We start from the raw sequence: 25557 nt of genomic DNA, 5'->3' as shown, positions 1-25557 counted from the left end.
GCTTCGTAGCTTCTCTTTCACACACCCCACCTGTCATACACTCCAAACTTACATAACAGCAAAGGTTATTCACCAGGGTTGCCAGTTCAAACCCTTCAATTTCAGGTGTAACAGGGAGTCCTTGGAGCACCCCACAATCACCTAACCTTGATTCCCATAGGTTCAGGTTGAGCGTCACAAGCAAGAGACTTTAGCCAGGTGATAGAAACAAAACAGCCAGTAGGCCTGATCTTTCTTGTTGCAACAAGACTTCCCACTGCCACAAAGACAAAGCAGCCAGAAGCCCCCATCAATGGTTACATCTGTATTTTAAAGTTTCCCATAATACATCTCAGGATGCATCATCAAGACATCATAGATCTGTCACAGAAAAGGTGTGGTCTCGGGTAGAACCTGAGATCCAGGCATACCCCGTCACACAAATATAGTCTTTCACACTTACTCCCATCCCAGTACAGCTCCTTGGTCCATTCCCCTCAAAGTACCCTGGGCACTTTAGGTTTTTTTTTTTCTGTTTGACTTTCTTTTTTTTTTTTAATTATGTTTATTAAAATTTTCAAAAGAGAGTACAAAAGAAAAACAGAAAAGAAAAGAAAAAAGAAAGAAAAAAGAAAAGAAGAAGAAAAAACAACAGTTAAAAAAGTTTACCTTAATTACATTCCATACCCAATTTCCTTGACTTCCCCACACCTGCCCTTCTTGTATTCCAATTCCAATTTTTAGCTCAGCAATTTTTATTCCCCCCACTTTACCTTATTTCCTCTAATTCAATTAACTTAATCAAATTTTAACTTCTAAACCTCTATCTTTATATTTCAAAACTTATTCTTAACATACTTTTCCTAAATTCCTCCATCAATTTAATTAACCTATTTAAACTTAAAAATCTCAGTCTTTATACACCAACACTTATTCTTGACAATCTTTTGCTAAGGTCGGCCCTAAATCTCTCCCCAAATTCCCCATTTTTATGTTAGTGGCAAAAACCAACTTAATTAAAACAGAATTATATTTTTACACCCTTTGGATTCCCGAAGCCCTACCACCCCCTTTCCCGGTTTCGATCCCCAACCAAAGTCCATCAGTCCATCTGAAATCAGCCTGGCGATCTCACATCCGAGGCACTTAACCCTCTCTCAATTTCTCTCTGCCGGTTTTCTTGATAGTCCTTTATTTTAAATTCCGAATCTCGAAGAGGCTCTGTTCCAGTAAGGTCCATATTTCTTCCAGCCAGACCTCCATATTTAACAATGGAGCCAAAATCTTGTTTCTTACTTCTCATAAGTCCAAATGTCCCAATGGCTCCAAATTCTGCGTTGGCCATATTTATATTCCATATGTCTTCAGATCCCCATAAGAGGAGAGCTCTCCAATTTCCATTCTTCACTTCCAACCAAACTTTCATCGTCATGTTCTTATTTTCCATTATTTCCAACTTAACAGGCCTCTGGCTCTCTTTAATCATCTGCAACATCCCAGCGCCTCCTTCTTTCTCATGTTCTTTAAACGGCACCTCAAATGACTCAGACTCTTTCTCCTGTTTGGCTATAAGGATTTTTGAATCAGCAACAACACTTCCCTGTTCATCTGCAGGAGCTTGAATCATATCCTTTCCAGGTTCAGCAATTTTGTTTACTGTTCCCTTCATTGTTATTACATTCATAGTCAAAACATTTGTCTGCTCCTGTAGATTTCCCAAGAGACGAAAGGTCTTTTCCAGTTCAGCCAGTATTTTTCCACTTACAGCCATTTTTGTAATGTCCTGAATCCCCTCTAGAGGGATTCTAGTTACTTAATGACAAATTAACCTTTTCTTCTTTATTTTTAACAATTTGTTACCAAATTGTATCAAATGTAACAAGCAAAGACACAGTTCTCCTTTTTTTTCCCAACTTTGACAGCTAGTTTGACAGCTGTCAAAATCTATAAACCTCTTCCACAGGCTCTCTCCCTGATCGCTCCCGGGTTTTGGGGGAGGGGTGAATTCTGTTCTCTTATCCTCCAGCACAGTCACTTAAATTGGCCCAATATAAAGTTAATTGCTCTTTTCCACAAAAAGAAAGACATTCACACAACCTTAGTAATAAAATCCTTGTTTTACGATGTTTACAAGGCGGGTAGGCTGACTTCCTTTTAAGCACCCTGCCCGATCTTGCCGAATTCCCAGAAATAAATTTCCCTTTTAAGTCCAATTACCGTGTTACTCACGGGTCGTTACTTTTGATCCAAATGTTCAAAGAAAGAAGTTAGCGCTCTCCAACCATGGCATGCGGCTTCACTCAGCAGGGGAAGCAGTCGAACTCTCAGCACCACGCCTCCCTCCGTCCCCCATTCCGAAGCCTTTAAAAAGGCTTCTTTGCGGGTCGGGGGGGGCGCGCAAATGGTGCCCACCGAGTCACCAGGTCCACAGGTTTCAGCGCCTGTGGTTTCTAAGGGTCCCCGCGTCGCCGCCGCGGCAGGACCCGACCCCTGTTGAGCAGATTCCCTCCGGAGCTCGGAGGGAATCCGCCATTAGACAATGGCGCCAACCCAGAAGTCCCCCCTGGGCACTGTATTTTAAAGTTTCCCATAATACATCTCAGGATGCATCATCAAGACATCATAGATCTGTCACAGAAAAGGTGTGGTCTCAGGTAGAACCTGAGATCCAGGCATACCCCGTCACACAAATATAGTCTTTCACACTTACTCCCATCCCAGTACAAAGGAAAGTATTTACAGCTCCTTGGTCCCTGAGTCAAATCAAATACACCCCTCTGTCTTGTCCGGCTTCATCCCACTATAGGATGGATAGGCATTGTGATTGAGGTGGCTGGATATCTGTCTGAGACTCTTGGGGCAGGATATCACTGGCCATGACTCCTTGGGAAGGCCCTGCAGAGGTGTCTGTACATCTCAGGGATTATGGTGGGCTCACTCACCCCTCCCCTTATACCTCACTTCCCTGGGTCCTAAATACCATTAGAACGGAGAAGATTGATACAATGAGTGATTTCCGAGGAATTTCTAAAGTTTTCCCATTGAGCCAGTGCATAAATACATTTATCAGTGAATCGTTCCGAACCCCTTCTTTCCTGCTCCCAAGAGCTGGGACTCATTATTTTTCAGCTTTTAACGGGAATTATGTATTGACAAGACACTGGCTTTTTCTGCCATCTATTAATTCCAACTCTGGGGAGTCCAACTCTCCCTCCCACCCCACCCCCACACTTTTTCAATGTCATGCTGGAGGAATATGTTGACCTGACTGATATTTTGGGAAATAGTTTGCCCATTTGCCCTCTATGGAATTGGACAGCTCTCCATCCATAATACCAAACTTGGCATGAGGGTTCCCAGGGTGGGGCAGCAGACCTTATTGCTGTTTGTACGTTGGGTGCCATTTTGAATCAAGATGGCAGACTGAAATTTCAGTTTGGCATGACTTTGCCCGTTTTGTGGCATATGTTCAGCCACAAGTAGAGATATGATCGCTAGATTCAGCTCAAGGGTGCTCAAGGTGTGTGTGTGGGGGGGTCTTCATTGATGTTTGGATGTTGGGTGTCATTGTGAATCCTGGACAGTACCTGTGTCTGTGAAATTAGTGTGGGGGGTGTTAGAGGAGAGGTAGTACTTTGGTGGAGGACACACCATGCTCCTTCTGTGGTAGTTGGTTCTCAGCGAGCCAGCCAGCAATAAATCATATAGATTAAGAGAAGTTAACTCTTTATTAGAAGAAAAAAGGCCTGCTTGCTTCCTTCATCAGGGCAAGGAGTCAGATGTGCTTTTGTGAGGGAGGTCTGAGGCCTTCTTTTGACATTAGAGCCACTGAGGGATAGAAATAATTACTCCCTCTGCAGTCCCAAACATGGTTAGAAGCCTACAGCTTGCTTTAATTCTGCACTTGCCGGGTGTGAACAGAGAGCCAAAACAAACCTCCGTCTTACCTTTCTGGCTCTGAGCTGGAGGAAGATGATGCAGGTGCAGAGACAGGGAAAGATACCACACCCTTGCATCTTTGTCCTTCATCTTACACCATGTTCCAGTAGTGCAGCAGGCTCTTTGTAGCAAGGGCATGTTCTGGTGACCACAAATTTTGAATTGGCTACCCAGGTTACACAAGCTTTACAAGCTTGTTGTAAGACATTGTAGAAAAATCAGCAATGCTTCTGTTAACAGATTCCTGTAACTTTCTTGAAATGTAGGCTTCAGCTGCAAACATTACTAGAGCAGTGTGTGGGAAGAAAGGCACACCACTTGTTCAATGAAAGAATCAACCTCAAGAGATGATCCCAGAGTTGGATTATTTTCTACAACATGTCATGTGTGTTTAGAGTAAGATGCATAACCAAACCTCTTAAATCCCACATTATTTTTGCATTCAGGTACCTCAAAGCGACTTACACAGTAAAGCAACTGAGGGTGTGAACACACCACATTGTTAAAACACACAATTCCCCCTCACGACAAAAGAATGTTGGGAACTGTAGTCTGTTAAGGGTTTGGGGAACTTGAAGGTGGGAAATGTAATTTAAATTTATGTTGCATATGTGTGATGGGATGGTGAGCTGCTTGTGCGTAAAATCCTAGTCCCTCAGAGTTTGGCTAAGTCCACAAACCTCTGTCTGTGACGGAGCTCCTTAAGCATGGCTCCATCAGTCGCTCGTAGAATCGGACAGTGGGCGTTTACGGAACTTCTTCCAGCATAAAAGTTCCTTAACGGAAACGCGTCTTCTGGACTCTCGGCGTGACAGTTTCCGGCGAGGAGTAGGTGTCCCTATGGGAGGTCCTGAAACCTCCCCACTATTTTCGCTGGAAGTGTCTCTGAGCCCTCCCTCCGACTCACTTTCCCTTGGAACTCCTCCACCTCTCCCCCTGCTGGTTCCCTCCTCAGCCGAATAGTCTCTCTCAGCCTCTGTGAGCCCTTTCACCTCCTGCTTCTCCAATGGCAGTTCCCTGACATCCACCTCCCCTCCAGGGCCCCCTTCACCCCCTTCCCTCCCCTCCTCTGCGGGAGGCGAGGGAGCAAAACCCCTGAAAGAACCTCCCTCATCTTCCGAAGTTTCGAACACTTCCCTCCACCGGTTGCTGTTTCCGGTTTCCAAGTACTCCTCCTCCTCGGAGTCTGTTCCTTCTTCCAACTCCGATTCCCTGAATCCTTCCAGTTCCTCCTCATCGTCGGTGGTGCCAAAGTACTCCCTCCGGAACCTCGCTACTGGCTGAGGTTTCCTGGGGAACCTTTGGTGGAACGTTTCGATCAAGATCTCGTCACTGACCTCCTCTGCCGTCACCCAGGTGTTTTCCGACTCCGGTTCCCCTTCCCACGCGACCAAATACTCCACCTGATTACCCTTCCACCTGGAGTCGATGATCTCCGCCACATGGTTGCTGCTTTCCCTTTCTTCTAAGACTGGCCCCCGTGTGGATACCCCTTCACCTTCCCCCCTATATGGTGACAGTAATGACCTGTGGAATACTGGGTGCAGTTTCATGTGGTTCGGTAACCGGAGTCTGAAAGCCACTGGGTTGACCTGTTGGATGACCTCAAATGGTCCCAATCTTTTGGGTCTCAATTTCTTGCAACCCCCCTTGAACGGCAACCCTTGGGTTGACAGCCAGACCTGACTCCCTACCCTGATGGTTTCACCTTCCCTTCTGCTCTTGTCTGCCTGCCTCTTATATTCTTTGGCCCTTTCTAAGTTGAGTTGGAGTTGACGATGGATCGCTTCCATTTCTTCTACAAAATGTTCGGCGGCCGGGACACTCCATCTCTCCCCTCCTCCCCCTGGAAACGCCCTGGGGTGGCACCCATAATTAGCCAAAAAGGGGCTCATCCCGGTGGACACATTCTCCGCATTATTGTAGGCAAATTCCGCTAGCGCCAACTTTTCGACCCAATCGTTCTCTCTGTCATTGACATAACACCTCAGGTATTGTTGGAGGATACCGTTTGCTCTCTCCGCCTGCCCATTGGTCTCAGGGTGCCTGGCAGTCGAAAAGTTGACCTCTACGTGCAACAAGCTCATAAGTTTCCTCCAGAACCTGGACGTGAACTGTTTCCCTCTATCGGAGACCACCCTCAAGGGGGCGCCATGCAGCCTAAAAATATGTTCTACAAACAATTTCGCTGTCTCTTCCGCCGTGACTGCATGTGAGCAAGCTACAAAGTGACCCATCTTAGTTAACAGGTCTACTATGACTAGTATGGCGGTTTTCCCCTGGGATTTAGGCAGATCAGTCATAAAATCTATCGATACCGCCTCCCACGGTCGTTCTGGTGTGGGTAACGGTTCTAATAACCCCGCTGGCGCCCGCCTTTCTCCTTTGGCTCTCTGGCATTGGTCACACCCTCTTACATACTCCCGTACATCCTCCCTCACCTTGGGCCACCAAAACTCCCTGGTCACCAACCACATGGTCTTGTGTTGCCCAAAATGCCCCGCTGTGGGGTTGTCGTGCAGCTGTTTGAGTACTCTCCCCCTCAATTCTCCTTCGGGTATATATAGTGCCCCTTTGTAATACAATGCCCCGTTTCTTTCTTCAAAACCTCCGGGGTCTTCTCCCTCTCTCCTTAAACCTCTGAGCTTATTCTGGGCGTATTCATCATTTACCGTTCCCTCTACCAGTTCCCTTTGCCCCACCCAGGCCGCCCCACACACCCAGCGGTCCTCTGGGATGATATGTCTCTCTTCAGGCACTCCCTCCCCCTCCAAATATTCAGGTTTGCGTGAGAGAGCGTCCGCTCTGATGTTTTCTGGACCTGGCACATAGCAAATTTCAAAATGGAATTTGGAGAACTCCTGGGCCCACCTCACTTGTCGTTGGTTGAGCACTCGTGCCGTTCTCCAATACTCCAAATTCTTGTGGTCCGTACACACTTGCACCTTATGCTGTGCGCCAATTAGTAAATGTCTCCATCTCCGGAACGCTTCGTGAATGGCGAGTAGTTCTCGGTCATATACGGTGTAGTTCCTCTCGGATTTGTTCAGCTTACGCGAAAAGAAGGCACACGGTCTCCATTCCGACTTATTCCTCCCCGGCTGAAGCAGCACCGCCCCCACCGCCCGGTCTGAGGCATCAGTTTCCACTCTCATGGGTTTTTGTAAATCCACATGCAGGAGCTGTTCTTCCAAAGCGAATGCCCTTTTCAATTCCTCAAATGCTTGCTCCGCCTCCGCCGTCCAAACGAATTTCTTCTTGCTGCTGAGACAGTCCGTGATGGGAGCCGTTAAGTGGGCAAAGTTCTTGATGAATTTACGGTAAAAGTTCCCAAACCCTAAGAACCTTTGCACATCCTTTTTCGTTTTCGGTGTCTTCCATTCCAGCACCGCCTGGACCTTGCCTGGATCCATGGCTAATCCCGTGTCTGATAAGCGGTACCCCAGGAATTCCACCTCCTTGGTGTGAAACTGACACTTCTCCACTTTCACCCACAGCTGGTTTGCTTGCAGTTGGCTCAGCACTTCCCTGACATCCTTTACATGCTGCTCCTCATTCTCTGAATATATCAACACGTCATCGAGGAAGGCCACGCAATTCTTGTAGAGCAGAGGTCCCAGGACGTGGTTCATGAACGATTGAAAACATGCTGAGCCTGATTGCAATCCGAAGGGCATAACTAAATATTCAAAAGCCCCCAAAGGGGTGAACATGGTGGTTTTCCATTCATCCCCTTTCCTTATTCGTATCAGGTTGTATGCCCCTCTCAGGTCCAGTTTCGTGAATATCTTTCCCTTCCTCACCCTGGTCAAAATGTCATCAATTCTGGGCATGGGGAAAGTTACTGGTTCTGACACTGCATTTAGGGCCCGGTAGTCCACTACAAGCCTGGGTTTATCCGTGTTTTTTTTTGTCCACAAAAAACACTGGGCTCCCCCCCACCGCTCTGGACTCTCTGATGAAGCCCCTCTTCAGGTTTTTATCAATAAACTCCCTTAACTCCTGCATTTCCCTGTCTGACATGGCATACAGCTTGCCCACGGGGAGCTGGGCTCCAGGGACCAGGTTAATTTGGCAGTCAAAGGCTCTATGCGGTGGTAGTTTATCTGCTTCCCTTTCGCTGAAGACCTTGCTCAGGTCAGCGTATTGTTTGGGCACCTTCCCTTTGTCCGCCACTTCCGTCCCTGCTAGAAAGGCTTTTGCCCCTTCCGGCACCTTTCCCTCTCTGCAGTGTTCCAGGCAATGTGCTGACCCAAAGGAGACCACTCTCTGATGCCAGCCCACTAGCGGATCATGCAACGCTAGCCAGCTCATTCCCAAAATAACGGGAGCCCCTCCCAGGGTGGCCACATTGAACGCTATCCTTTCGGTGTGCCTGGCCACCCTCATAACCATTGGGACGGTCTGTAGGCTAACTTCTCCTCCCAACAGCTCCCTCCCATCGATCGTGGTCACCTGCAGGGGGTTACTTAAAGGGAGTATCTGTATCTGGTGTTCAGCTGCAAACTCCTTACTCATAAAATTACAGGAGCTGCCTGAGTCCAACAGCGCCTTTGTCTTTAGTGGGTATCCGTTTGCCAGCTCTAGCAGCACCTCTATTACTAGGGCTGGTCTTGGAGGTTCCGGAGTGGGCACTTTTACTGCTCCTTGGCCTGGCTGCTGTGCCCTGACGGTGGCAGCCAGGCGTTGGCTTTTACTGGCTCCTGGACTCCCTCCTCCTTCCCCCCAACAGCTCCCGCCATCCCTTGCCATTCCTTTCTTTGCGGGCAGACTCTGGCAAAGTGACCTGGCTGCTGGCAGAGATAACATTTCTTGGTGCTCTTCCCCTCCTTCTTCCTCCCTTCACTCGGATTTGAAACTGCGCGCGCACGCGCTGTTCCAATTTCCATCGGCTCTCCTGGCGGGAAATTTGGCTCCGGAATCTCTGGAATGCGGAAATCCCTCCAATGCTCTCCTTTCCCTTCCCGCTTCTCCAAGGCTCTCGCCTCCTGGCGCGCTCCAATGGTCAGCGCTGATTTGGTCAGCTGGTCCATAGACTCCGCCCTGGGCGCCCGGGAAAGTTCGTCTTTCACCGCCGAAGAAAGCCCCTCTTCAAAAAGCATTTGAATGGGTTCCGCCGATAGGTCCCACCCCAATTTATGTATCAGCATTGTAAACTCAGTCCAGTACTCACGAACCGATCGGCTCCCCTGTTTACAAGCCATCAACTGTCTGCGCACCAGTCCCTGTTCAATCTCGCTGGAAAACATCAAATCCATGGCGCGAAAAAACTTCCTCGTGTCCTTCAGCATTTCACTATTCCCTGCCATCAGGGGTCTAACCCAGTCTCTCGCCCCCCCTTCAAGATGGCCAACCACAAACGCCACTCGCGATGCCTCGTCGGGAAAGTCGTCAAACTGCAGCTCGAGAGCATACTGCATCTCTGTCCTAAAGGCTTGATAGTTCCTGGGGTCCCCCCCAAACTTCTGCACCAATCCTGGCATCTTTCTTGCTAGGGTAGCGCCTTTTGCCTTTTCTGCATCCTGCGCCCTCCTTTCCTCTAGCCTCGCCGTTTGCAGCGCTAGCTGGACTTCCAACACCCTGTACCTTTCTTCCAGGCTTGGACCCTCTCCAGCTCCTCCTGCTCCCCCGGCTCCGGCTGGGTTGCTCATGATGCCTCTCTGCACAAGCTGCTTTCAGGGACTGTCCAATTGCTGTGATGGGATGGTGAGCTGCTTGTGTGTAAAATCCTAGTCCCTCAGAGTTTGGCTAAGTCCACAAACCTCTGTCTGTGACGGAGCTCCTTAAGCATGGCTCCATCAGTCGCTCGTAGAATCGGACAGTGGGCGTTTACGGAACTTCTTCCAGCATAAAAGTTCCTTAACGGAAACGCGTCTTCTGGACTCTCGGCGTGACAGTTTCCGGCGAGGAGTAGGTGTCCCTATGGGAGGTCCTGAAACCTCCCCACTATTTTCGCTGGAAGTGTCTCTGAGCCCTCCCTCCGACTCACTTTCCCTTGAACTCCTCCACCTCTCCCCCTGCTGGTTCCCTCCTCAGCCGAATAGTCTCTCTCAGCCTCTGTGAGCCCTTTCACCTCCTGCTTCTCCGATGGCAGTTCCCTGACAATATGCAACCAGGTTGCACAAATGCCACACATTTAAAGCACATTCCCCTCAAAGTACCCTGGGCACTTTAGTTTAAGGGTGCTTGGAACTGTAGCCCAGTGAGGGGTGCACTATGATTTCCAGGGTTCTTTGGGGGAAAGACACATGCTTTAAACGTATTATGTGTATGAAGCCAGGCAGGGAACTTAAGCTTAAGGGAGCTGGAAAATGTAGCTCCACGATGAACAAGCTACAATTCCCAGGATCCTTTGGGGGAGGGAAGCATTTGCTTTGAATGTGACTTAAGTGACTGGGAAGTCAAGGAGGAGGAACTAAAATGGCTTATGATACACTGGGCCCAAGATATTGGACACAATATATATGGAGGAGTGAGAAAGGCTGTGGAAGGAGGACATAAGATTCACTGCATGCTATAATCTTAGAGAAAATGTGATGAAGATGTTATACAGGTGGTACCTAACCCTGGCCAAATTGGCCAAGATGTACAAAAACAGTTCAGATGTTTCTTGGAGGTGGAAAAGTGGGGTTGGTACCTTTATACACATGTGGTGGGAATGCGAGAGGATTAAAGAATTCTGGATACTATTTATAAGAAGAAGAAGATGATGATGAAGAAGAAGAAGAAGAAGAGTTTGGATTTGATATCCCGCTTTGTCACTACCCTAAGGTAAAGGTAAAGGTACCCCTGCCCGTACGGGCCAGTCTTGCCAGACTCTAGGGTTGTGCGCTCATCTCACTCTATAGGCCGGGAGCCAGCGCTGTCTGGAGACACTTCAGGGTCACGTGGCCAGTGTGACAAAGCTGCATCTGGCAAGCCAGCGCAGCACACGGAACGCCGTTTACCTTCCCGCTGGTAAGCGGTCCCCATTTATCTACTTGCACCCGGAGGTGCTTTCGAACTGCTAGGTTGGCAGGCGCTGGGACCGAACGACGGGAGCGCACCCCGCTGTGGGGATTCGAACCACCGACCATGCGATCGGCAAGTCCTCGGCGCTAAGGTTTTACCCACAGCGCCACCCGCGTCCCTTGTCACTACCCTAGGGAGTGTCAAAGCGGCTAACATTCTCCTTTCCCTTCCTCCCCCACCACAAACACTCTGTGAGGTGAGTGAGGCTGAGAGACTTCAGAGAAGTGTGACTAGCCCAAGGTGACCCAACAGCTGCATGTGGAGGAACGGGGAAGCAAACCCGGTTCTCCAGATTACGAGACTACCGCTCTTAACCACTACACCACACTGGCTCTTTACTCTAAAGTTTAAAAGGTCTTCAAACTTTCATTTCCAAAAAACCCCTGAAGCCTTCCTGTTAGGTATTATGTCCATGGAAATTAAGAAAAACCACAGAGCCCTCTTTATGTATGAAACCACAGCAGCCAGGATTTTAATAGCAAGGAAGTGGAAAGGTGATGTTATATGTTCTATAACAGTGATATCATCCGCACAAAAACGGACTGGCAAGCAAAAATGATAGAAGATCTACAACTTGCCAGAACAACAGGGAGAATAGGAGGAAATTCAATACCAAAAGTTAATCAAGATCGGATAACATTTAAGGAAGATCTTAAAAATTAGTGACGACGTTAATCTCCTGACAGACCTAGAATGAATCTTGGAATATGGAGAATGTACATAGTAAAAGTTTATGGATATAAAACGAGAACGCTAAATAAGAAGAAAGAAATGTGTTTTGCCAGACAAAGTGTAAATAGCACGATGAGAAGAATGGGAAGTTAGCTACCTGCGCCTTCCTCGCCTTCGCCTCCTTCCCTCGATCTCCTCAGACGCGTCCCTTCTTCGCCCGGCGAGCGGAGGCGCCACCTCATTGGTCAGCCTCGAGCGAGCGTCACCCGCCCTCCCGCCTCCCTCTCCCAGAAACCAGCTTCCCATTGGTCCAGCCGTGTCCCCCTCCCTTTCCGTCAAACTTAAAGAGTCCCGCCGCCAAATTCGAGGCAGCGGCAGCAGCTGATCGCTCGTGTAGCCGTGGACGCGTTTCTTCCCTCCTCCGCGTGGAAGTTTGGCCCGTTTGGGGACCGCGAATGCCGCCGGCCGCTTTGGCTTGCTAGTTTCGCTTCCGCAGCCCAGCGCTTGCGCCATGGCCGAGAAGTTGCAGCCGCGCACTTTGCGGCTCTCGCCTCCCGGCTTGGGCTTAGCCGAGGGGCGCGGGGAGCGAGGGGCCGTCAGGATGTTGGGGGACATGGATGAAGAAGACGACGCCTTCCAGCTTCCGACGGGAGGGTGAGAATGCGGCGCCTCTCTGCGTGGGGGGAGATGCGGGGTGTGCGGGTGTCTTTCGGTCCGCGTGAGGGGGCGGGGCTGTGTGAGGGGACCAGAGCTGGATGTGGGGCTTGGGGCTGCATGTGGGGCTGGGGCTGTATGTGGGGCTGGGGTGGGTTTGGGTTTGCGACTGTATGTGGTTCTGGGGTTGCATGTGGTTCTGGGGCAGTATGTGGTTCTGGGGCTGCATGTGGTTCTGGCACTGTATGTGGGGCTTGGGCAGCATGTGGGGCTGGGGTGGGGGCGCAGGCTTGCGAAGGGTGATTCCGAGCACATGCAGAGGGCTTTGTCTGCAAATACGTGCTGTTAGGCGTTGAGAGAGAGGCGAAGTTCAGCAAAGCTAGGCGTCATTGAGCCAGCAAGGTTCCTTCTCTCTCTCTCTCTCTCTCTTTTCTTTCTTTCGCTCTCTCTCTGCCTCACAGCGTTGCTGGTGAGGATGAAATGGGCGGGGTTTCGTCCACCTAAGGATGAAATGGGAGGCGCTGGGTTGCATCCGACTAAGCTATGCGTTGCTTATGTGGGTCTGGGGCAGCATGTGGGACTAGAGCTGTATGTGGGGCTGGGGCAGCATGTGGGGCTGGGGCTGTATGTGGGGCTGGGATGGGGGGTGCAGGCTTGCGAAGGGTGATTCCGAGCACATGCAGAGGGCTTTGTCTGCAAATACGTGCTGTTAGGCGTTGAGAGAGAGGCGAAGTTCAGCAAAGCTAGGCGTCATTGAGCCAGCAAGGTTCCTTCTCTCTCTCTCTCTCTCTCTTTTCTTTCTTTCGCTCTCTCTCTGCCTCACAGCGTTGCTGGTGAGGATGAAATGGGCGGGGTTTCGTCCACCTAAGGATGAAATGGGAGGCGCTGGGTTGCATCCGACTAAGCTATGCGTTGCTTATGTGGGTCTGGGGCAGCATGTGGGACTAGAGCTGTATGTGGGGCTGGGACTGTATGTGGTTCTGGGGCTGTATGTGGGGCTGGGATGCAGAGGGGTTTGTCTGCAAATACGTGCTGTTAGGCGCTACAATCCAGAGGGCCAAAGGAACCCCACACCTTTTGTATAGTGAGGGAATACATTATGTTTTAGTAGTAGCCTCCTGACCTATGTCTTCCCAGAATGTCACTCTCCCCAGAAGGGGAAGCCAAGCTCACAATCTCTGTTCCGCTCGCTTCTTTTGGGAGCCCCTCAAACATGCATGTTTGAAGATACTTGGCCTTAGTATGTGTGTGTTGTTTGTTTGTTTGTTTGTTTGTTTGTTTGTTTGTTTTAATCTGCAAGTTTCTGGCTCTCAGGAGTGCGGGGAACTGGGCTAAGATGTGTGGTAACTGGTAAGTTTCTGCTTCCAGAACAACCCTGAGATGAGATACTTCTGAATGTCTGTAGGGAAAACCACTTGTGTTCAGCCAGGTTTATTCCCTCTCCCCACCTTCCTGGCAGTGAATCTCCGTATGTGGGGAAAGGTAAACCGCAAGGGCAGGGCTTGTATCTTTGCAATACAATAGTACCTCGGGTTACATACGCTTCAGGTTACAGATTCCACTAACCCAGAAATAGCACCTCAGATTGAGGACAGAAATCGTGCTCCGGTGGCGCGGCGGCAGCAGAAGGCCCCATTAGCTAAAGTGGTGCTTCAAGTTAAGAACAGTTTCAGGTTAAGAACGGACCTCTTCAACAAATTAAGTACTTAAGCCGAGGTACCACTGTAATGGATACCTTTTAAATTTTTGTTTTGTTTACAGTGTCTTCTGGACATCTGTTCCAAAACCAAAGCATTCCAAAACCGAGGCGTACTTTCCTATAGAAAGTAACGCAAAATGGATTAATCCGTTCCAGACAATTAAAAACAACCCCCAGAATAGCAATTTAGCATGAAAATGACTATCTAATTAGACTATTGATCCATAAAATAAAAGCAAGAGACCAGGCTGCTATCTGCTACCCAATATTAGAAACTGGCAGTGATTTACCCATTGCCATTGGAGGGATGAGTGCATGGGGTGTGTGATGGAGAGTTCCAGTGGCGGGGGGGGGGGGATGGAAAGGAAGGCAAAATTCATCTCTCTGAGGAGCCAGTTGGCTTCTCTCCCTCCCCCCATGCCAGCCTTTCTGGATCCCTGCCCCCACCCACCCCGCCACTTGGGTGTGTGAAGAACTCTTAGTGCAGTGGTGGCACCAGCATCCTGTCACGGCAGTCACTTCTGGGCCTGGATTGGTGGCAGCAAAAGCGGAGAAAGCGAAGTCGCTACATCATCAACGACACCCTTCTCTGCTTCCAGATTTCACTGCCGGCACCAAGTGAGGGAAGGCCGTGCCGAGCAGGCAGGGGGTGTTGCTGCCACCCTCTGGGTCCCTCTGCCACCACTGTCCTTGCAGCATCAGCCACCCCCTCCTCCGCTTTTGGGTGTTGCCAATGGCCGGCGCGGCCAGCGCTGAATAAGGGAAGCCAAGGTCAGGCAGCAAGCAAGCAGGCAACGGAAGTGTGGCACTTAAAACAAAAGTGCACCCCCCCCCAACAAAGTACGTTCAGATTCCAAAAAAAGTTTGAAAACCTGAACACTCATTTCCGGGTTTGAAGCGTTCGGGTTCCAAGTGGTTTGTGAACTAAGCTGTTCAAAAACCAAGGTACCACTGTACTAGGTTCTGTAAAAGCTTGGGTGCAATAATTGGGCAACGGCCTTTTTACTTTTAGGGACTTTGTAGTTTAGACAAAAAGCAAGTAAGAGATAATATGATAGAAGTTTATCAAATTAGGCATGGCATGGAGAAAGTGGATAGGGAACAGTTTCTCTCCCTCTTGTGAACATCCGATGAAGCTGAATGTTGGAAGACCTTCAGGAAAGGCAAAAGAAAGTACTTTCTCACACCATGCACAGTTAAACTACAGAACTCTCCCGCAGGAGGCAGGAATGGCCACCAACTTGGGTGACTTTAAAAGAGGATTAGAAAAATCCAGGGAGGAGAAGGCTAGCAATGGTGGCTGTGCTCACCATGTTGGTGGCAGCAGGGCTTCTGAACAACTGTTGCTGGAGACCACAGGAGGGGAGAGGCCTCTTGTGCTTGGGTTCTGTTGGCTACTGTAAGAACAGAATGCTGGACTCGCTGGGCCTTTGGCCAGATCCTGCAGGCTTTTCTTTTGTTCTTAAGAGAGGTTATAGAAACTTGATAGGAAAAAGAAGAGATTGTCTCCAACTAAGTTCTGCTTAGAGAAGACCCACAATATGTCTACTCCTTTAGGTAAAAGGTAAAGGGGCCCCTGACCATTAGGTCCAGTCGTGACCGACTCTGGGGTGCGGCACTCATCTCGCTTTATTGGCTGAGGGAGCTGGCGTACAGGTTCCGGGTCATGTGGCCAGCATCCTAATCACTGACAGGATTCTAGTTTTTGAATCCATTACCCTCTGGTCTTTGGAGAAGGCTGCAACAAAATCGCCAACCTGCAGTGAAACATGAGCATCTTTGTGCTTGCAGATACATGTCTTGTTCCCACCCGCTTGCCTCTCTCTGTGAATGAAGTGAATGGTTACTTTTCTCTCTGCCCAGGACCAGGCTGGCCTCTCTCTTTGGACAGGATCAGACAACTACAGAGTCTGGAAATGTGCTCTTCCAATACATGCTACCCAAGCAGCCTAAAAAAGGTCAACTATCTACCGGTAAGTAAACTGTTCACAATGCCTAAGAACATAAGACGAGCCCTTGTGGACCATCTAGTCCAACCTTTGGTTCTGAAGCCCCACAGAATCAACTGGGTTGGTCAACTCCCGAGTAGTGCTGGGGAGAGACCTCTGACCTGGGGCCCCAGATAGGTGCTGGTGGTCTGTATTCACCACACTGAGGTAGATGGACCCAGTGGTTTGACACCATACAAGGCAACTTCCTGTTCTTAAATCATATTGTGAGAAGGGCATTATATGAAGTATGGGAGAGTAGTAAAAAATCAGTAGTGACCAAAACACCATGGTGGCTGTCACCGATGGAATCTATGACAGTTCATAGGAAAAATATGAACAGTGATTGGTTAACATACAAGGATTTAGTAGAGGAAATAAGTAGCAACCCGAAAATAAAGGACCTAAGAGAACTGAAACAGAAATAACCTGGCTGGAATATTATCAACTAAAAGCCGCGAAACTATTTTTGAATTGGCAAAGAAAGGAGGAGGATATCAAAGAAATTACAGTAAAATGGGATAAAGACCTGGGACATATGATCAAACCCAGTATTTGGAATGAATAATTGACTAAAAAATCATGGCTTGCTTCCTTATAAGGGAAAATCTTATGAAAATGTGCTATAGATGGTACTTGACCCCCGTAAAACTAGCAAAAATAAATCAATCATATAATAACAAGTGCAGGAGATGTAAAGAACAGTTAGGAACATATTACCATATGTGGTGGTCCTGTCTAGAGATATAAAGATTTTGGAATATGATTTATGAAGAGATAAAGAGATTGATAAAAACTACATTTAGCAAGAATCCGGAAGAATTGTTACTAGGAATGGTTTCAGATAATATTCCCAAAAACAAAACCAGGTTATTTATGTATGCAATGTCAGCAGCAAGGGTTATAGTGGCAAAACACTGGAAAGATAAAAATACACCCACTAAAGATGAATGGGGAGTCAAATTGTGCGAGTACTTGGAGCTCGTGAAGCTGACAGATGCAATAAGAGATAAACCTAAAAAGATGATGAAAGAAGAATGGGAATGTTTAAATAATTATCTAGGGGATAAGGGTACATCAATAAAGACCTGGTTATGTTTAGAATGATACCACATAGGGAAATGTTCCCTGATACCAAGATGAGGGATTCTATGGAATGCAGATAGAGAGAATTGATAAGAATAATGATCTGTTGTGATCTTGACGGAAGCGTACAATGGACGAGCCTTCTTGTGTTTTGGCTCCTTTCCCCCCCCCTTTTTTTCTTTTCCCTCCTCCTCCTCCTCTCCTCTTTTTTCTTCTTCCCCATAATGGCTTATGTTCTATGCCATGTACTTGGATATTTTTTGTAGTTTTTTAGCTTTTTCCATTATTGTTATTAATAATTTTTCTTTTGTAATTTTGGTTGTTTATATTTATCTGTATTTGTTTAAAGCAAAATAAAAGAATTAAAAGGGGGGGAAAGTCAACTTTCTGTTTTCCATTAATCTGAGCAACTGGCTCAGACAAGGGCGCTAACTTGGCCTGATGTTTGCAAGCAATGCTCTGTTTGCAACAGAGCACTTACCCTTCTCATGTGCTGCTCCAGCTGCAGGTCTGTCTACCCAGAAGCATCCTCCTGCTGCTGCTCCTGCGCCCACTGCAGCAGTACAGTCAGTTTTCTTCACTACAGTTGTTCATGCATATTTGTTGTGAGTACTACAGTAGAGGGGATGAGCTGCAGGGTGTTCTTGCTACCTAAGTCCTGTGCTCACATCTTTTGCAATCATCTCTCCATCTTGCCTGGCTTGTTTGGAAAGAGCTGCAGCTGAATAGTAATAATAATAATTTATTTTTTATACCCCAGCCACTCTGGGCAGCTTCCAACCAAATATTAAAAACGGTACAGCATCAGACATTAAAAACTTCCCTAAACAGGACCACCTTCAGTTGTCTTTTAAAAGTAAAATAGTTGCTCATTGCCTTATTGCCTTGACATCTGCTGGGAGGGCGTTCCACAGGGCAGGTGCCACTACCAAAAAGGCCCTCTGCCTGGTTGCCTGTAACCTCACTTCTCACAGCGAGGAAACTGCAAGAAGGGCCTCGGGGCTGGACCTCAGTGTCTGGGCTGGACAGTGGAGGTGGAGCAACAGTTGGGGGGTGAATTGGGCCGAATGGGGCACTGCCTCCCCAAACTCAGCCTGCCCCCACCTGCCTGTTGTTGTTGTTTTACTTCCAGCCAATCAGGCTGTGGATATCATTGACTCTGGCTCGATGTGCTGTTGATTTCCTTGCCTTATGCCATACCAGTGAAAGCAGGTCCAGTAGGAAGGCGCCCCCTCATTCTGCCGTCAGCTGGCTCCCACCTACCTGCCTTCCTACGTCCAACCGATCCAGAGGGCAGGACTGCCTGTCAGCTTCCTCTTCCCCCTCAGCCTCCATTCTGCCATGGTAGAACACAGCAAGGAGGAAGATGGGGACAGCCCTAGACTTAGCTGGCCCTTCTTGTCATTGGCTCTGCTGCCACCTATAGTTGGGTTCCCTGCATTCACTCCAATGTGGCACCAGCCAACACTGAACTGAAATGATGACAGAGATCTCCTGGGATGGGGAGCTTGTGGGCTGATAAAATGTTGCTGGGCTGCTACTGCTCACACCTCACATCACCCCTCACCATTGGCCAGATGGCCTGGGCTGATCAAACAACCCCTGGGAAGTCTTTGTAAAGAGCTGCTTAATATAACCCATGGGGTTGGCATGGTGGCAACAATTGTGGGAAGCTAAAAGGTGTTCTCTTCTCATTCCAGTACCAATGGGAAATATGTGAAACATGGCAAGTATGGAGCAGCTGTAGTGGGCAGCAATGAAACCAAGGAGGTAAGAGGAGGAGGTGTGGTGTCTTGAAGTAGCCTTGCTTTCTGCCAACCTGCTGTCCTCCAGATGTTTGGGACTACAGCTGCTGTTGGTCCTAAACATCTGGAGGATACCGGGTTGATGTAGGTTGGGCTAAGGAAATGCTTCCCTTTCTCTGAATGCTGGTTTCCTGATGATGTCTTACTCTGGAAAAAGCAAAGGTGCTGTTTTGGCTCCTGTCTCTTTCTGCCCAATCAGCTCACAAGGGTTATAGCTCCCATTTTTCTTATTCTGACCTCACTTCTCTACAAAAAGCATTCGCAGCAGGGAAGGGGCTGTCGCTCAGTAACACACCATCCACTTTGCGGACAGAAGCTCCCAAATCCAATTGCTAGCTCCTCTGGGTAGGGCTGGGGACATTGCTGCCGGTCAGAGTAGGCAGTCCTGAGCTAGAGAGACCAGTGGTTTGATACAGTCCAAGGCAGCTCCCTGTGCTCTTATTTAACTAGAACCATGTGGATGACCAGCTTGTTCTCTTGACTAGAACCATGTGTGATGACCAGCTTGTTCTCTTGACAGAACTCTATTAGCCTTTGCCCTGCTTCGTTTTGATCTCCAAGGCCAAACTTGCCAGTTGTTCCTTTTATCTCTTGATTCCCTACTTTAGCATTCCAATCCCCTATAATGAGAAGAACATCCTTCTTTGGTGTCACTTCTATAAGGTGTTGTAAGTCTTCATAGAATTGGTCAATTTCAGTTTCTTCAGCACCAGTAGTTGGTGCATAAACTTGGATTACTATGATGTTAAAAGGTCTGCCTTGGATTCGTATCGAGATCATTCTATCATTTTTGAGATTGCATCCCAGTACAGCTTTCGCCACTCTTTTGTTGACTATGAGGGCCACTCCATTTCTTTTACGGGTTTCTTGCCCACAGTAGTAGATATGATAGTCATACGAACTGAATTCGCCCACTCCCGTCCATTTTAGTTCACTGATGCCCAGGATGTCAATATTTATTCTTGCCATCTCATTTTTGACCACATCCAACTTACCCAGGTTCATGGTTCTTACATTCCAGGTTCCTATGCAATATTTTTCTTTACAGCATTGGACTTTCCTTTCGCTTCCATGGGTGTTGTAGCTCAGCTCTACAACCATGGGTGTAACTCAGCACCAAAGGCTCCCCACGCCTGCTCCATTGTAACGAAGTCATTCCACATGTAATTAAGCCAGGGACCTGCAACCAAAGCAATTCCTACGATGAAAACCTCTGATGTATTTGTATGTTAATGTGTCATTTGGGTGTTGGGGTGCTGTGGAAATGCTACATGGTATAAGAAGAGCTCCAGGTGCTTTTGAAAACAGCCAGTCCCGTAGTTTTTGATTCCTCACTTTTGCTCCTGTTTTCTTCTGTCCTTCCGTCTCTTGTGGAATCCAGTACAGAGTGCTTCTTTATATCAGCCAGCTGCAGCAGATTGCGACCGCCAGCATCCATGCCTGGTTTGTATTCACGGTAAGCTTTGACGTTAAGACCTGCAAGGACCATGGCATAGGCTGAAGCTAAGCAGAATTCTTTGGTGGTTTGAAATGCACATTGCATATGAGGTCTCAGCTGTGGTCAATTAATTTCAGTGGGTCTGCTTTGAGTAGGGCTAATGCTTGTTGCAACCCATTAGATTTGAGTAGTGTTAGATCCAAGGGCCCCCTCTATGGTTAAAACGCTTACCTAGAGGTAACAAAGTAAAGTAGATGACATTCTGCCCTCTGTCCTACTGTAGCTTACATCCCTTGGGGTAGCCCTCCACCCCAAAATCCTATAGCATTTTTCCATTTCTAAACATGACACACTACATATGTTGATGTGTGTGTGTGCTCAGAGTAGACTCACTGAAATTAATGCACCAAAGTTCATCATGTCCATCAATTTTTATGGGTCTGCTGTGAGTAGGGCTAACATTGGGACACAACCCAAAGTCTTTAGCAAGACCCATCAGGAAGAAAGTTGTTTTGAGCAGAGGCTGTCTGCTGCTCAGAATTCCACTTTCTCCTTTCTCTTTCTGCAGGTGCAGCCCAACAACTACTGCACATTTTATGATGATCAGAGGCAGAATTGGTCCATCATGTTTGAATCAGAAATGGTGGCTGTGAACTTCAGCAAGCAGGTGCCAGAGGCGTGCATTGCATTTTGGGGTGGGGGGTGGCTGTCCTGCAGACACTGAACTAGTGTTCGTGGGAGGTCAGCTCTCTTGCATCAGTCACCAGATGCTTTCTCTACCAACTACTAAGAAGTATCCAGGGAGGGCAAGGAATGGTGGTGTAGCCAGTTGGGGCCTATTCAGGCCCTTGGGGTCTTCAGCCAGTGCTGCGCTGGGCCAGATTGCATAGGTGCAGATGACAATGCAGGCTAATAACACAAATGGCTTGGTTCTTCCTCCTTGCAGCTGTGCATTGCCAAGTATAACAGCAGCCGTTCTCATGACTCAGTGCTGTGCCAGGATCTTGTTCTCGGAGACGGCCAAGGTGTGGCGACTGGAGATGTCCTGGAGATCACTTTTACAGGCTGGCTGTTCCAGAACGGTAGTCTTGGGCAGGTGAGACCTGGCAGAGGGGGTGTCTGGGGATGATGGGGGTTGAAGTCTCTAGCAGCACTGCATGGCCACAGCTTTCCCACTCCTGGTTTATAGATTGCATACAGCCCTTTTCTCCCACAACCCCATCCTTTTGCCTTTCAATAACATTGCAAGGAAATGAAACAGGAGAGGGACTTGCTGAGGCTCACCCAGCTTGCTTCACAGCTCAATGTGCATTTGACCCCAACCCCAATGAGCTCTAGCCAGTGCTTTTCCATGGGGCTTGCTTTGGTTGCTCTCCAGAGGTGGGGCCTTGCCCAGCCTTGCCGCCCTTTCTCAACTGGGGATGCCAGGGAGGGAACCCAGCACCTTCTTCCTGGGAAGCACATGCTGTTAGGCCCTGAGCTACACCTGTCTCCAAGGTGTAGATCCTATTTCTCAACCTCATTTTACCCAATCTGCAACATGGGAGGCACCGCTAGGTAGGGGATTCAACATAGAAAGCTGCCTTGCACTGCATGAGGCCACTGGTCTAGGTTGGCATCACCTACATTGACTGGCAGTAGCTCTCCAGGCTTCCAAGCAAAAGCCTTTCCCTGACCTTACTTGGAGATGCCAGGGCTGAACCTGGAACCGGCTGCCTGCAAAACAGGTGCTGTGTCCCTGAGCTGTGCCCCGTCCTTCAATACTCATTGCTGTTGGCTCAGCAGTGGGAGTAGCAGAACGTGAACCTATTACCTTCTGCATTAAAAGTAATTTCACCCCATCAACCTTCCACTTTTGGAACAGGTTTTTGACTCAAATGTAAATAAAGAGAAGTTGCTCCGGCTGAAGCTAGGCTCTGGCAAAGTCATCAAGGTAAGATGGCGCTATCTTCCCACCGCAGTGCAAGGATTCTTTCTTCCACTTCCACATCTAAGCAGAGTTCAGCAGCCCGGGCTGTGTGGAAGGCTGATTAGCAGTGATGTTTTTTGAGCTCAAACCCTGATCAAATGGCTTCCTCAAGAACCGCAGGCAGGTAGCTGTCCCAGCTTGTCTACGCTTACCAGGATCTGCTGGAGTGGGAGGCCCAAACAGGGTCCCTCGATCCCTGCAAAATTCCTGATCCTGCCCTACTGGTCAGTCAGGCTTGCCCTTTCTTTACAGGAGGGGTGGGGAACCTCAGGCCCAGCAGGGACTGAAACTGGCCCTCAGGATTCACCCCAGGCCATGCCCCTCGCCAAGCCTGCTCTGTGGCCTGGACCAAAACAGTCCTGGACCTCCAATGTTGCCTCTCGCTGTCCTGGATGAGAGACAGAGGGGGAAGTGTGAGTGGGTGTCTAAAGTAGCCTATTGTACAAAGGTAAAAATTACATTTGTTGCCCCTCCCACTTTCCCCTCTAGCCCCGCCCACTCCTGGCATGCTCCTCCCCACCAAGAAGGTTGCCCCGGAGGGAATGGTATTCATCCCTGCTTAAAGCTACTTTCCTCAAGACTGCAAGAGAACTGTCAGTATTCCTGTGCCCTGCTCTCGACCAGCCTTTACCAACCTGACAAACATACACACAGATCCTGTGGACTCCAACTCCCATCAATCCCAGCCAGCGCATGCTGATTGGAGTTGGAGTCCAAGGTATCTGGACGATATCAAGTTGGCGAAGTCTGTGTGGTTCTGGCACTTAGCGAAGGCGGTCACCCAAACTTGTTTTCTGCTTGGTTCTCCGTTTCTGGAACTTGAAGGGCTGGGAAGATGGGATGATTGGCATGAAGAGAGGAGGGAGGCGGTTCCTCCTTGTCCCGCCAGCATTGGCTTATGGGCCTTTGGCAGAAGCTGAACGCATTCCTCCGGACTCAACTCTGGCCTTTGAGGTGGAAGTCAAACGGGTGAGTATGTCTTCCTCCCAACATGTTAGCGACCAAGAGAACCTCAGAAGGTTGTTGGGTGGTCGGTCTAGTGCCTGGATAAGGTTCTACAAATGGAGACAGTGGTTACCTTGACCAGACTCCATGATACCTCTTTTTTGCTCCCTTAGGTGAGGTTTACAAAGGGCGCTGGCTCCGCTGGACAAAGCCTGGGCCCCAGGTACTCCCTCACACCTTCACCAGCGCCACAATCAGAAAGCCCCGCTACAGACCCACCCTGGCTGACTCCTCCTACTCCAGCTCCAAAGCCAGGGTGAGAAATAAATTGAGGGTGCCCTTAGCTTTTAAGGCTTCCATTCTCCCAGTTGTCGCATCCTAACTCTGCAGTAAACAGGTTGCCACCTCTGTGTTTGAGGCTTTAAGCCTTCACCTCAGCTGCATAACTCAGACCCCATCTGCACTGTACCACCTTGAGATCTACGGATGAAGTCCGGTATACAAATTCAATAAATCACAATAAATCATACATTCCAAATAGCGCCATGCCACTTTCAACAGCTGCGGCTTCCTCCAAAGAATCCTGAGGGCCACCTTGTCTCATAGACAACCTGGCAGGGGCCACATTCCAGGGCTGGGCTGGGGCTCCAGTGGACAGAGCAACAGATGCTGCTCCTGCCTTCTGTGCAGCCAGAAAATACACCATGTGGGGCTTCTTTCTGCACACACCTCTCCCTGTCCAGAGAAGCAAGATGCACTGTCACAGTTCAGGGACACATTCCAGCCAGGCTAAAGCTCCCTTGGGGAGGTCATGAGGTGGGGTTGGTGAGGGGCTTGGCCGAGGCAGAGTCGAGTCCCAAAGGCCAGTTGAGTATCCTACCCCTTAACAGGCTCTTCCTACTATGCTCAGGTTTATTAACTCCCTTCCTTCCATACTGCAGGGAGCCAGCTGTGCGTGCCAAATCAAGCTCTATTAGCGGACAGCTAGCGGTAAGTCCCCATTGGAGCCAAATCTTCCTATTGATTGTATAGTTCCTGTTGAATGTGACCAAAGCAATGAGAAGTAACTTGGTCCTCCCATAGAGAGTGGGATCCTTATTGGTGAGCATTTTTTGAGAAATTCAAAAGCTCCCACATAATAAAGGTACCGTATTTTTCGGTCTATAAGATGCCCCCTATTTTTTGGGACTTAGATTTAAGAAAATGGGGGGAAATTTATCCGTGTTCAGGTAGGTTGGCAGGATGACTGTGGACGAACATAGCAAGCTGCCTTATACCGAGTGAGACTGCTCATTCACCTAGCTCCCTACCGTCTACACTGACTGGCGGTGAAGGAGGGGAGGGCCCTTTTTTTAGTTAATTACAAACCTACCTGGTTCTCCAGGGTTTCAGACAGGGGGCATTCCCTGCCTACCGGGTATCAAACCTGGGGCCCTTTGCATGAAACTGAGAGTCTTGCCCTCCCTAGATCTAGTATTCACCCCAAACTGGTTTTGGGTCTGAATCTTAATTTGAGGGAAAGCCTTGTAAGGATCATCAATCATTTTATTTGTAAGTCACCTTGCCCAAGTTAAAACAATGCTCAAAGCGGCTTACAACGTATTAAAAAAAACCCCATAGCTACAAATATTCTGGCATGCTTCTCTCTCGTTAATGTGGGATTTGAAGCCTCCAGGGTCCCTTTCCACTTCCCAGGAGGGTTAATTGTGCATTGTCTTCTTCAGGAGCCGCATGCCATTCAAGAATTTTCAATCTTCTGTCCGAACGACTACTGTCCAATGGCGCCTCTTCAGTGGGCAACACAAGGTAAAAAGTGTGTTCCCTTGTTGTGCCTTGGTGATGGTCACCAACTTGGGTGGCCTCAAAAGAGGGTTAGGCAAGTTCATGGAGGAGAGGGCTGTCAGTGGCTGGAAACCGCAGGAGGGGAGAGGGCTCTTGCGCTCAGGTGCTGTTTGCAGGCTTCCCATGGGGGCACCAGCATCTTAAAAAGCAGAGACATCACCTTACCAACAAAGGTCCGTATAGTTAAAGCCATGGTTTTCCCAGTAGTGATGTATGGAAGTGATAGCGGAACCATCAAGAAGGCTGATCGCCGAAGAATTGATGCTTTTGAATTATGGTGCTGGAGGAGACTCTTGAGAGTCCCATGGACTGCAAGAAGATCAAACCTATCCATTCTTAAGGAAATCAGCCCTGAGTGCTCACTGGAAGGACAGATCGTGAAGTTGAGGCTCCAGTACTTTGGCCACCTCAGGAGAAGAGAAGACTCCCTGGAAAAGACCCTGATGTTGGGAAAGATGGAGGGCACAAGGAGAGAGGGATGACAGAGGACGAGATGGTTGGACAGTGTTCTCGAAGCTGCAAACATGAGC

At 48.7% G+C, this 25557-nt stretch overlaps 3 protein-coding genes across 3 annotated transcripts in view; 2 read left to right on the top strand and 1 right to left on the bottom strand.

Moving 5' to 3' along the window:
* SLC31A1 (solute carrier family 31 member 1) overlaps positions 1–11858 on the bottom strand; it is a 74144-nt gene extending 62286 nt beyond the window's left edge. Inside the window, exon 1 of the mRNA XM_053373974.1 lies at positions 11759–11858. The gene's annotated coding sequence lies outside the window, so the exon portion shown is untranslated. The remainder of the gene's footprint in view (positions 1–11758) is intronic.
* Positions 11859–11957: 99 nt separating this feature from the next.
* LOC128406516 (FK506-binding protein 15-like) lies at positions 11958–15950 on the top strand. The gene is made up of 2 exons (XM_053373978.1): positions 11958–12255; positions 15818–15950. Exons 1-2 carry the CDS (start codon positions 12113–12115, stop codon positions 15933–15935), a joined length of 261 nt encoding a protein of 86 aa, XP_053229953.1. The 5' UTR covers positions 11958–12112; the 3' UTR covers positions 15936–15950.
* A 938-nt stretch (positions 15951–16888) lies between these two features.
* LOC128406951 (FK506-binding protein 15-like) overlaps positions 16889–25557 on the top strand; it is a 50797-nt gene continuing 42128 nt past the window's right edge. Inside the window, exons 1-11 of the mRNA XM_053374853.1 lie at positions 16889–16913; positions 17531–17633; positions 18729–18798; positions 20215–20289; positions 20840–20938; positions 21218–21367; positions 22136–22204; positions 23066–23209; positions 23359–23501; positions 24127–24175; positions 24910–25491. Coding sequence (XP_053230828.1) covers positions 16889–16913; positions 17531–17633; positions 18729–18798; positions 20215–20289; positions 20840–20938; positions 21218–21367; positions 22136–22204; positions 23066–23209; positions 23359–23501; positions 24127–24175; positions 24910–25491 — 1509 coding nt within the window. The remainder of the gene's footprint in view (positions 16914–17530; positions 17634–18728; positions 18799–20214; positions 20290–20839; positions 20939–21217; positions 21368–22135; positions 22205–23065; positions 23210–23358; positions 23502–24126; positions 24176–24909; positions 25492–25557) is intronic.

The sequence above is a fragment of the Podarcis raffonei genome, chromosome Z (genome assembly GCF_027172205.1).
Source record: "Podarcis raffonei isolate rPodRaf1 chromosome Z, rPodRaf1.pri, whole genome shotgun sequence".
NCBI classification, from domain to species: domain Eukaryota; kingdom Metazoa; phylum Chordata; class Lepidosauria; order Squamata; family Lacertidae; genus Podarcis; species Podarcis raffonei.
Note: the sequence above shows the minus strand (reverse complement) of the source record. Positions and strands in the feature narration are given on the sequence as shown.

Excerpts from the sequence above, each read along its gene's own strand:
- LOC128406516 (XM_053373978.1), top strand. The coding sequence starts at position 12,113 with ATGGCCGAGAAGTTGCAGCCGCGCACTTTGCGGCTCTCGCCTCCCGGC. Across the intron at positions 12,256-15,817 it reads TTCCAGCTTCCGACGGGAGG|GACCAGGCTGGCCTCTCTCT; the intron begins GTGAGAATGCGG and ends CTCTCTGCCCAG.